The sequence below is a fragment of the Nerophis lumbriciformis genome, linkage group LG24 (assembly GCF_033978685.3).
Source record: "Nerophis lumbriciformis linkage group LG24, RoL_Nlum_v2.1, whole genome shotgun sequence".
Lineage (NCBI taxonomy): Eukaryota > Metazoa > Chordata > Actinopteri > Syngnathiformes > Syngnathidae > Nerophis > Nerophis lumbriciformis.
In genome coordinates, this window is record NC_084571.2 from 14,629,525 (window position 1) to 14,641,789 (window position 12,265).

General features: G+C 36.4%; 1 protein-coding gene across 7 annotated transcripts in view; it reads right to left on the minus strand.

The window, feature by feature from the left end:
* The window catches only part of usp7 (ubiquitin specific peptidase 7 (herpes virus-associated)), a 59,989-nt gene extending 48,546 nt beyond the window's left edge, over nucleotides 1-11,443 (minus strand). Inside the window, exons 1-2 of one of the 7 annotated variants that reach the window (XM_061981618.1) lie at nucleotides 11,337-11,443; nucleotides 1,970-2,074 (exon numbers count right to left, since the gene is read on the minus strand). In XM_061981618.1, coding sequence (XP_061837602.1) covers nucleotides 1,970-2,074; nucleotides 11,337-11,391 — 160 coding nt within the window. In that variant the 5' untranslated portion in view covers nucleotides 11,392-11,443. Of the gene's footprint in view, nucleotides 1-1,969; nucleotides 2,075-8,610; nucleotides 8,853-9,414; nucleotides 9,879-10,510; nucleotides 10,530-10,593; nucleotides 10,643-11,336 lie in introns of those variants that run through there. The other 6 variants (XM_061981619.1, XM_061981622.1, XM_061981623.1 and 3 more) reach the window with 6 other exon arrangements.
* Between the last annotated feature and the right edge of the window lie 822 nt (nucleotides 11,444-12,265).

Here is a 12,265-nt window from a genome sequence, read left to right on the forward strand (position 1 = left end):
CGTGAAGCCCGCCAATCAACCTATCATATTTAAATAATTACTGCATAACAAAAAAAACATTTCCATTAGGGATGTCCGATAATGGCTTTTTGCCGATATTGTCCAGCTCTTTAATTACCGATACCGATATCAACCGATACCAATATCAACCGATATATACAGTCGTGGAATTACACATTATTATGCCTAATTTGGACAACCAGGTATGGTGAAGATTAGGTACTTTTAAAAAAAATTAATAAAATAAAATAAGATAAATAAATTAAAAACATTTTCTTGAATAAAAACGAAAGTAGCACAATATAAAAACAGTTACATAGAAACTAGTAATTAATGAAAATTAGTAAAATTAACTGTTAAAGGTTAGTACTATTGGTGGACCAGCAGCACGCACAATCATGTGTGCTTACGGACTGTATCCCTTGCAGACTGTATTGATACATAAGGTAAGAACCAGAATATTAATAACAGAAAGAAACAACCCTTTTGTGTGATGAGTGTGAATGGGGGAGGAAGGTTTTTTGGGTTGGTGCACTAATTGTAAGTGTATCTTGTGTTTTTTTATGTTGATTTAATAAAAATAAAAAAAATAAAATAAAAAAACGATACCGATAATAAAAAAACGATACCGATAATTTCCGATATTACATTTTAACGCATTTATCGGCCGATAATATCGGCAGGCCGATATTATCGGACATCTCTAATTTCCATAGTTAAATAAATATAACAGGGCAAATTAATGTTACACAGACATAATATCCTGCCACTAAACCTGCAGAAAATAGTCCTCAGGTTTCTCTATGTTTACATTTTCACACTTTGCACTATTTTTTTACACTTTATGAAGCATTTTTTTTTACATATTCCTTCATTTTAAGAGCTTATTGTTAAGTGTTCAATGTGATTTTACTATTTTGTTGACATTGAGTGTTTTCTTGCTTGCGATGACATTTCCTTTCTGCCTTGATAGCTGAGGGATTAATAATCAGTGGACAGTTATACTTCAAAATAAAATATATTATTCTCCTGCTCCATAAAAATGTCAATAATTATTGATATACCCATATTTACAATAATTACTGCATAAAAAAAACTCATTTCCATAGTTAAATAAGAATAACAGGGCAAATTAATGTTACATAGCCGTTATTTCCTAGCACTAAACCTGCAGAAAATTGTTCTCAGGTTTCTCCATGTTTACATGTTTACATTTTCACACTTTGCACTATTTTCTCACTTTATGAAGCATTTCTTACATATTCCTTATTTTTGGACCTTCATTTTAAAAGTTTGTGTTCAACGTGATTTAACTATTTTGTTTATATTGAGTGTTTTGCATGCTTGAGTTGACATTTCCTTTCTGCCTTGATAGCGGAGGGATTATAATCAGAGGACAGTTATATTTCAAAATAAAATATATAATTCTCCTGCTCCTTATTTTTCATAGGTCATAAAAATTTCAATAATTATTGATATACTCTTATTTAAATAAGTACTGTATAACAAAAACTAATTCCCATAGTTAAGAATAACAGGGCAAATTAATGTTACACAGCTGTTATTTCCTAGCACTAAACCTGCAGAAAATAATTCTCAGGTTTCTCTATGTTTACATTTTTAAATTTTGCACTATTTTCTTACACTTTATGAAGTATTTCTTACCTTATTTTTGCACCTTCATTTTAAAAGATTAAGTGTACAGCTTGATTTTATAATTTTGTTGACATTGAGTGTTTTTCATGCTTATGTTGACATTTCCTTTCTGCCTTGATAGCGGAGGAATTATAATCAGAGGACGGTTACATTTACAATAAAAATGTTTACATGACATTTTCCCCCATGTCTTTATTATCTGTAATTCATAAAAACACAGTTTTCAGCCACATTGCGTTAGTGTGACGTCATAATACCTCATATCGGCCCCGTATTTAAAAATCCAATTTAGTGTCACTGTATACCGACTCACCGTCCTCCATGTCCTCCTCGGTGTTGTTGTGTCCGTCTGCCATGGCCAAGTTGCCATTGATTACTGGGTTGGCTGGGATTCTTGGAGGGTCGTCGGTATCACCAGCTGCGCACAGAGAGAGCGGCAAAGCAATAAGTCAGTAGGACAGGTAGAAAGGAAACTAAATATTATGTCAATACCTGAGAAACAATTTCCACAGTTAATTCGTAATGCAGACAATATTTAGTACTTCCTCAAAAATGTGAGTATGTAAACATTCTAACTCAAGTACTTGCTTCAAAGAAAACTCAAAGCATCAGGATAAAGACATGCAGAGAGCATGGCGCAGCTTCTGGCAACACGCAGCAAGGACATTGGCTGCCATGAGACAGTTTGATGGTCCATCTAATTGCCCATTGAACATGGATGACACATTGCTAATTAAAGGTTCACACACAGTTGTCTCCATGTCCAATATCCTATCATCCTCCAGTGGATAGAGAAAGTCAAACATTCCTCTGTTAAGATGAGTAACTTGTAGTAAATGTACAATTATGTTGAAAAGATATCAAATGGATCTTCCACAGTGACGCATGGAGGGATTAAATATCCAAATTAAAATCAATTTCATCAAATGTTTTTGTTTACCACTTTCCATTAGCTTAAAAACAAAGTGTCAGCTAGTAAACTATGCAGCTTCTCTTTTATTTATACTCGATATTCTAACAAGTGACTTTGTTTCCCGCAGGTGTTTTAGACCTAGATAATGTCAACCTAAACGCAAAAGGACCTTTTATTTAACATGACATTAATATACTACAATGAAAAAATGGATCAACTATTGCAATCCATGTTATTTAAAACTGCTTATCAACATACAGTACAGGCCAAAAGTTTGGACACTCCTTCTCCTCACCCAATGCGTTTTCTTTATTTTCATGACTATTAGATTGTAGATTGTCATTGAAGGCATCAAAACTATGAATGGACACTCTTGGCATTCTCTCGATGAGCTTCAAGAGGTAGTCACCTGAAATTGTTTTTACTTCACAGGTGTCATAGTTTTGATGGCTTCAGTGACAATCTACAATGTAAATAGTCATGAAAATAAAGAAAACGCATTGAAATGTACAATTACCGATTGTAGCTGAGATAGGCTCCAGCGCCCCCCGCGACCCCAAAGGGAATAAGCGGTAGAAAATGGATGGATGGATGGCATTGAAATGAGAAGGTGTGTCCAAACTTTGGGCATGTACTGTATCTACATTTTTATTTCAATGTACAGTGTTCCCGATATTTTTTTTGTATTATATGTCTACCATAATACAGCAATTATTTTATTTTACTTAGCTGTTAATACTTTTTTTTTTTAACTTTGTACTTTTTTGTACTCTTTTTACCTCCCCATACATTGTTTTTTTTTGTTTTTAATTTTTGTAGAAGCAAGAACTCCAGTGTACCTTTCCGGTCCTGTATGTGTGCAAATGGCAATAAACATGTATTGTATGTTCACATTTGAGGTGTAATGCTGTATTGAATCCTATCAGACTGTGCATGTGGTGTTATTGGAAATTTTTCTCAAGTTTTGTAAGTCGGAATTCAAGTAACATGTAAAAAGAAATGCAACTTGAAAAGCCTTCTTTGTGTTAGCATGTGCATTTATTGGGACTTTCTAATATTAAATGACACACGCACTTTTTATTAACTGTAGATCAGGGTGCCCAAACATTTTGCCTCCTTGGGCCAAAGTAAAAATGTGCCAATGGTCCAAAAAAATTAGATTTTTGGTATGAACCACAAATAGCCTAAAATAATAACGCTGCTTTAAGTGAAAATAACAATGAAGCTTTGCATGTCATCAAGGATTGTGTGAGAATCAGGGGATCAACTTCTGATACCCTTAAGTCTTTGCCGATACTATTTTGATTTGATATTGTCAGGAATCCGACAATGTATTATTTAGTAGTGTGGAATGTTAGAAAAGGTTTGATCAAGTGAAATGAGTCAGACAGAGAACTTTGGTAGGTATGAAAAACACTAACCTACTTATTATTAATTAATCGTCTGGAATGGACTTATTCTGTCTTTAAGTTAAAGCGGAGTGGTAATTTTTTTGTCACCCCTGGTGGCCACAATATTTCATTAAGTTAAGCTCATGACCCAAAAGGTATTCAGTAACAAACGTATCCACATCATTCAACTTACTATTATATGTTTCTGCCTTGAAGACTTAGTATGTGTAAGTAATATATAATTATTAGATAATTGTTTATATTGTATATATGTTGTTTTACATTGCAATATTGATCAATTAGGACACTCGTAACAAAGTGTGAGCTGCTCGCTCAGAGTAGCCTATAGCCTACCATGTTTACCTTTGTGCTTCTGGTAGACATTTAGACGTTAACGGTCTGCTGGTATCAGAGCTTATATTGTGAATTGTACATGCAAGTCCATATAATCCCCTTTTTTTTTGCTGATATCGGGCTGATATATGTTATCAATATTGGATTGTGACGCCTCTTGCGAGCTTGAAAGAGGTCAGTAAGAGTATGTGATACATTTGGGAAGCCACCCCAGCAAATGACTCCACGGCTCACTTTGGCCACCCAGCAAAAAGTTTTTTTTTGTGTCAAAGAGCAATAACAACATGCAAATAACTGTTTAAATTTAATTTAGAATTCATAAAACAAAGATTTTAATCCCTTTTTAACAGAAAGGCATAAACTGAACAAAAGCAAAGTTATTTAATTTGTAGACACGGGAAATATTTTCAAAATAAAAGCGAAGATAATTACTAGGACCTGTGACTAACTAAAATGTCTTCGGAGCCAAATCCAGACACGACGAGGGCTAACATCTAGAGTAATCTTTACACACCAACAGAAACTAAAAAAACAGACCAAAAATTATTTTTTTCATATTCCAATACATATTTAGCGAGACACTAATAGTATCCCCGCTTTTACTTTGAAAATAAAAATGTTGTGTCCAGATATGATAAAGCATCTGTTTTTTCCCAGCTTTTCCGTTTGTTTACCGGGGATTTTGTTATATGAAATATAATATGAAGATCAAACAGTGTTTAGATATTATTGTTCTTTGACACCACTAAAAGGAAAACGTTTTTCTTCTTTTTTAATGTAATTCTAATAAACCAGGCATTTTTCAATTTTCATAAATGAAACAAAATTCTATGACCAAAACCTACACGGTCCGTGTACCTTCCATTCATTCTATTTCCAATTCTTAAATGCAAATCAAAAAACAAATTTCAGGCCATATTTTCTATTTTCATTTCTGAAACAAAAGTTGGACAACTATTTAATGACACTTTTTAAAAACGACAACAGGACTCCTGCTGAACAAAAGTGTTACCATTATGCTAAAAACATACTAAACTTGAAGGAAAAGCTAAAATACTGCTTCGGTTCAATTTGTCATTACACAGATGACCAAGCATTTTGGATGAACATTTTTTCGACTTTTGTTTATCTGGAAAAATTCTAATCCATAAAAGGAAAACAGCACAACATCCAATTTTATGGCAGTATTTGGATGAAAATCAACCTTTTTTTGTTTATTTTAAAATCTGCCATATATAATAAAAATCGAAAAACGGCCCTAATTTAGTTTTTTGATTTGCGTTTCAGAATTGGAAATAGAATGAACCGTGCATGGACCATATCCCCGCGTTTACTTAGAAAAAAAAACTGTGTCCGAATATGATAAAACATTTGTTTTTTCCGGCTTCTCCGTTTGTTTACCGGGGATTTAGATGTTTGTTATATGAAATATAATATTAAAATCAAACAGTGTTTGGATGTTATTGTTCTTTGACACCACTAAAAGGAAAATGTTTTTCTTCTGTTTGAATCTAATTCAAATGATTCAATTTTCATTGATGAAACAAAAATTCAATGACCAAAAACAACACTGACCTTTATGCTTTGTTGTAAGCAAAAATAAAATTGAAAAACAAAGCATCCTTCAAAAACTATATACAAAAACGGTTTGAATTGCATTGTACATTTCATAACAGAAAAATTTAAATCCCTAGTAAACAAATGGAAAAAGGGACCCAAACCGTGGTTTTTCATTTTATGACAACAGAAGTTTTTCTTTTCAAAGAAAAAGCGTGTCTGGCTAAATGTGTTTGGAGCACTACACGCAAATGTTTTAGACATGGTACGACAAGGACCGACATCTACAGATATTTCTACGCACATTTCGTACAGAAGTGGAGGCAAAAAAGGATTTGATTGTGCACCATAGAATAGAATTTCTTACCGGTCATGTCTTTAAACTGGATACTTCCGGTTTGAGAATCAGAATATAGAAAAAACATCTGTTTTGGTTTGTTTTTCAGTTTATGTTGCTATGCGAGTACAGATTTCTGTCACGTCTAAATCAGTTTCAGTGTAGGGCTCCAAAGACATTTTTAGCTAGAGTCACTGACACACAGGTACCATTGTAATTATCCCCCGCTTTTACTTTGAAAATAAAACTTCCGGTGTCTACAAATGAAATAACTTCTGTTTTGTTTCTGTTCACTGGAGATTAAAAATTGCAAAAATGAAAACCCAACCGTTTTTAAATTTAGTTATTGCTCTTCGACACCAAAAAAAAAGAATAGTTTTTATATTATTTTGTGTATTTTAAAAGAAATTCAAATGAACCAGTGGTAAAATTCCTCTGATGAAACGAAGATTAAATGACCAAAACATCCACTGACCTTTATAGTCAAAGTTTAAAAACAAAGCATTCTACAAAAACTATATTTATAAAACTAGTTTGATTTTCATTTTACCTTTCATAAAAGAAAAATGAAAATCTCTAGTAAACAAATGGAAAAACAGTACCAAACGGTGGTTTTTCATATTATGACAACGGAAGTTTTAATTTTCAAAGTAAAAGCGTGTCTGGCTAAATGTGTTCGGAGCACTAAGTGTTCAGACATGGTACGACAAGGACAGACATCTACAGATATTTCTACGCACATTTCATACATAAGTGGAGGCAAAAAGGGATTTGATTGTGCACCATAGAATAGAGTTTCTTACCGGCCCTGTCTTTAAACTGGCTACTTCCGATTTCAGCGGCAGAATATGGAAAAACATCCGTTTTGATTTGTTTTTCAGTTTATGTTGCTATGCGTGTACAGATTTCTGTCACGTCCAAACCAGCTTCAGTGTAGGGCTCCAAAGACATTTTAGCTAGAGTCACTGACATCCGGGTACCATTGTAATTATCCCTGCTTTTACTTTGGAAATAAAACGTCTGGTATCTGCAAATGAAATAACTTCTGTTTTGTTTCTGTTCACCGGAGATAAAAAATTCCAAAAATGAAAACCAAACCAATTTTAGATTGAGTTATTTCTCATCGACAAAAAAAAAAAGAATGCTTTGTTTTTTATATTATTTTTTGTATTTTAAAAGGAAATTCAAACAAACCAGTCGTAAAATTCCATTGATGAAACGAAGATTAAATGACCAAAACATCCACTGACCTTTATAGTCAAAATTGAAAAACAAAGCATTCTACAAAAACTCTATATAAAACCGGTTTGATTTTCATTGTACCTTTCATAAAAGAAAACTTAAAATCCCAAGTAAACAAATGGAAAAACAGTACCAAACGGTGGTTTTTCATATTGTGACCACGGAAGTTTCTAAAAGAGTGTCTGGCTAAATGTGTTCGGAGCACTAAATGTGTTCAGACATGGTACGACGAGGACCGACATCTACAGATATTTCTACGCACATTTCATACAGAAGGGGAGGCAAAAAGGGATTTGATTGTACACCATAGAATAGATTTTTTTACCGGTCCTGTCTTTAAACTGGCTACTTCCGGTTTCAGCGGCAGAATATGGAAAAACATCCGTTTTGATTTGTTTTTCAGTTTATGTTGCTATGCGTGTACAGATTTCTGTCACGTCCAAACCAGCTTCAGTGTAGGGCTCCAAAGACATTTTAGCTAGAGTCACTGACATCCGGGTACCATTGTAATTATCCCTGCTTTTACTTTGGAAATAAAACTTCTGGTATCTGCAAATGAAATAACTTCTGTTTTGTTTCTGTTCACCGGAGATTAAAAATTCCAAAAATGAAAACCAAACCAATTTTAGATTGAGTTATTTCTCATCGACAAAAAAAAAAGAATGCTTTGTTTTTTATATTCTTTTTTGTATTTTAAAAGGAAATTCAAACAAACCAGTCGTAAAATTCCATTGATGAAACGAAGATTAAATGACCAAAACATCCACTGACCGTGCTGGTGGACAACATTTGGCAGTGTTATTAACAGAAAATCGAATCAATAGGATAGGAATAAATGACGCAGTGATGCTGAGAACTCGCAAAGTCGTGCAATGAGTCCAAAATGTAAAAAAAAAAAAGACGCAATTTAAGGATTCGCTCGACTGACGACGGGAATGTTGCTAGCAAATGTGTCCCGGCTGGAGAGCAGAGCAACAAAAACAGACATGATTAAAAATGGCGAGCTCCATGCTCTTCGTGCTGCCATACAATGAAGCAGCAAATCCCCGCGCTACTCCGCCGTGGGCCCGGCCTTACTGCAGTTAGTCGCCCCGCAGTCAACACGGCGCACATAAACACCATTTCGACGAACAAACACATGTTTCTTTGAGAGCTATTACCTGAATCGAGCTCATGGCGCGTATTTCACCATTGTCACATCGACATCGCTGGATTGACGCATCTGCGTTAGCCACTTAGCTCGTTAGCAAACACTTAACCAGCGTCATTAGCTGAGGCGACAAGCACCAGCTAACAACCCGCGATAAACATTTAAGTATCACCGACAACTAAACACCGGCAGAAAACGCAACATACGCGAGGCGCCGAATACCGTGTCTAAAAGTGGCGCAGTAGCCAAGAGGAAGGTTGCAAAACACAAGGCCACCATTTTAGGACGCCACACACCCCCTCCGGTGTTAGCACACATGCTAACTAACGTGCTACCCCAGGCCTTGAGGCTAATTAGCTAGCAATCTCCGTGCATCTAGTCACATTTTACTACTTTGCAGCACAATTCACCTAACTATAACCGTGTAATGACAACTCACGTACAGGCCCAGCGTGTGTGTTCACGCCATCGCTGAAGCTATTGCAACGTAACTTAATCCAACACTTTAAACTCATTTTCACGATAAAAAAAACTATTTGCAGGTGCCTCGACTCAACAATGGGAATTTTAGCCATTACCGGTACTTGGACAGTGTTTACATACAAAGCCCTCACTTGATAACCGCAATTAATGCTGTATTTACGGACTATGTTAACGGTATGGGTCGCCTGGTCCATCTCCGAGCAAAACACTAGCAAAATTAGGTCAGCTGCACTAAAAGTATGCTGCAACGGCCGCGCAATCATCACAACGCAGCGTATAAGTCCTGGTTGTATGGATGCAACTTCATGCACACAAGAGTTGAGTTACTAACGTTCCATCTCCATGTCCTCCGGTTCACTGAGCTGCTGCTCGCCGGCTTTCTGCTGCTGCGTATGGTGATGGTGGTGGTTCATGTCGGCGGCTTTTGTCGTCGCGATGCGGGTATCCCGGCTATCGACGTCGTCCAGGGCCGGTTCGGACGGGAACCGCTGCTGCTGAGGTGTGGTAGGATGCGGAGGAGGTGGGGTGGACCGGTCGAGCCTCGGCGCCCGGGCCTGCTCTGCTGCTGCGACCTCGGCCTTGTCCGCTGTCAGCGCCGGGGAGCGAGGAGGGGAGGTCGGCGGGGGAGCGGGTAAAGAAACGCGGACGTATTTGCTCGCTATTCGCCCAATTTCGGCGCCTTTGGTGGGGTAAGCTGGCTGACGGCGGGGGTGGCGGGAAGGAAGAAATTCCCGGGAAAGTGTGGGGCGAAGAGACGATCCGCAGCTGGTGCAGCAAACAGCCGGTTTAAAGCTAGCTTAGCCAACGTAGCCAATAATAGATATTATGCTGCACAATTCAACAGCTTTGCCTGCGATATCCCCAGTCCGTGTGCTCCGCCGTGTGTCCCTCGTCTGGGGAAGAGCGGAGAAGAAAGCTAGCCATTCAATTCGTTACCGTGGAAGTTGGCGCGGCCCAACATGGAAACACTTCCCGAACACAGCGAAATGACAAAAGTCGGCCGTCGCATTCCCGTCTGGAAGTGGCGTTTCCCCCCCCCCCGCAAGAGGAATGTGCCCGGTCATGCAGCGTTTTAACAGGAGCGGCGTTCGGCCTCGACACGCTCTCCCTCCCAGTCGGTTTGTGCTGTAGCGAGCTGAGCGTGGAAGTCAAAATGGCGGCGGCGATCTTCTATGAAATGTCACATCCGCATGGAGATCCAAACACAGCCCAGTAGCTCAGCCCCGTTGCGAGTCTTGAACATTAAATACTCATTTGTGTTCGCTATAAACGCCGCTAAGAAGAACTTGGGACAAGTCCGACTTAAATAGGCTGTCTCTTTAACGCCTGTTTCGTCATTGTCGTTATTTAGTCAAACATGAAGGCTATTTTTTTTAATTCACCAATCAAATCGTTTATTTTGTAGTTATAACACTACAACAACCTACCTTTTTAAACTAACCAAAAAATAAATATATACAAAATAAATAAAATAAAACAAATGTTTTTGGAGCGTCGCAGTTTTGCCCACCTTGTTGACACTTGTGTTTATTTTGACAACAATCTCAGTACTCATGCAAAACCGAGTGGCAATTCACAGTTGGGAGAAAACACGTAAAGCGACATTTACTTTCATTTGTCAGCTTCGAATGGTGAACGTTACGAGCCCGTGTGCGTGTCACGTTAGTTTGGCGAATACAACCACGATGAATGTGTACCTTTATTGTATGTGATGCCAATAGCGTGCGTGTTCTGGACAAAAATAATGTGGAATATTGTATTAAAAAAAAAAAAAAAAAAAAAAAGAACCCTGTCATAAATAACTTCTGTTTTGGGTGGTGAATTGTATTCCAAAACGATCAGTTTGGTCACATCAAAGGTCTGCAAATACACTAACTTAAATGCCAAACTACTTATAATTTTACCATTTAAATAATAACAGTTATTTTAAGTATTTGCCATACTGCAAATACATGAACTTAAACGCCAAACTGCTTATAATTTTACCATTTAAATAATAACAGTTATTTTAAGTATTTGCCATACACCCACCACCAATGCATTAAACATATGCAAAGGAGCATCTCTGTCAGGAAATAACTCAAGTAGCTCCATATAAAATTAATTATAGCTGCTTCTGTCACTTTATTGCCCTCTTTCTGACTCATTATCAACAAACAGATTTGGCACTGAGCAATAAAGTTTGTATACCATATTACAACACCATGCATGTGCTCACTTTTTATACATAACAACATGTACACTGTACAATACCTTGATAAAGAAGCATATTACCATTCGTGTCATCTTTCACTCCATGCCATGCCATGTTGAGATTGTTTTGAAGTGGTCAGACAGAGTGAAAGCACAGGCAAAACAAACGTGTTACCTGAGTGTGACGTCATGCTCGTATTGAGACTTCCGGGGTATGATATAGCGCTCATATGGTATCATATGTTTATATCTATTGGTTACCAAAAAACTTTTGCATTTAGATATCTATTTTTTGTTGTTACTTTTACTTGCAAAATACGTCACGATCAATTAAAAAAGAAGAATAGATACTTTACCACAAAATAACGACGGTATTGCTAAAGTTTTTTAGCAATACCGTCGTTCTTTTGTGGTAATCCAGTGAAGGACAAGTCAGAGAGCCAATGGTATTGTGATACTCAAGATAAAGCCCCACCCCTATCTATCGATTTGTTATTGTTATTTTACTTGCAAAATACGTTGCAATCACTTAAAAAAGAAAAATAAATACTTCATTAAATATACATCTCCAGTAAAATATAGACAGTAAAATTGTCGCACAAGTTTTCATTTAAGGATACATTTAATAAGTGGATTGCATATTGAATAATAACATATTATATGCAATATATGATACAATATTTAAACTTATATATATATATATATATATATATATATATATATATATATATATATATATATATATATATATATATATATTAAAAACAAATGAATTTAAATATACTGTATTGCAGAAGTCTACCTCTCACCCAAACTTTAGCAATACCGTGGTTCTTTTGTGGCAAAACCAGTGAAGGACAAGTCAGAGAGCCAATGGTATTGTGATACTCAAGATAAAGCCCCACCCCTATCTATCTAATTGTTGTTGTTATTTTTACTTGCAAAATACGTTGCCATCACTTATAAAAGAAGAATACATACTTAATGAA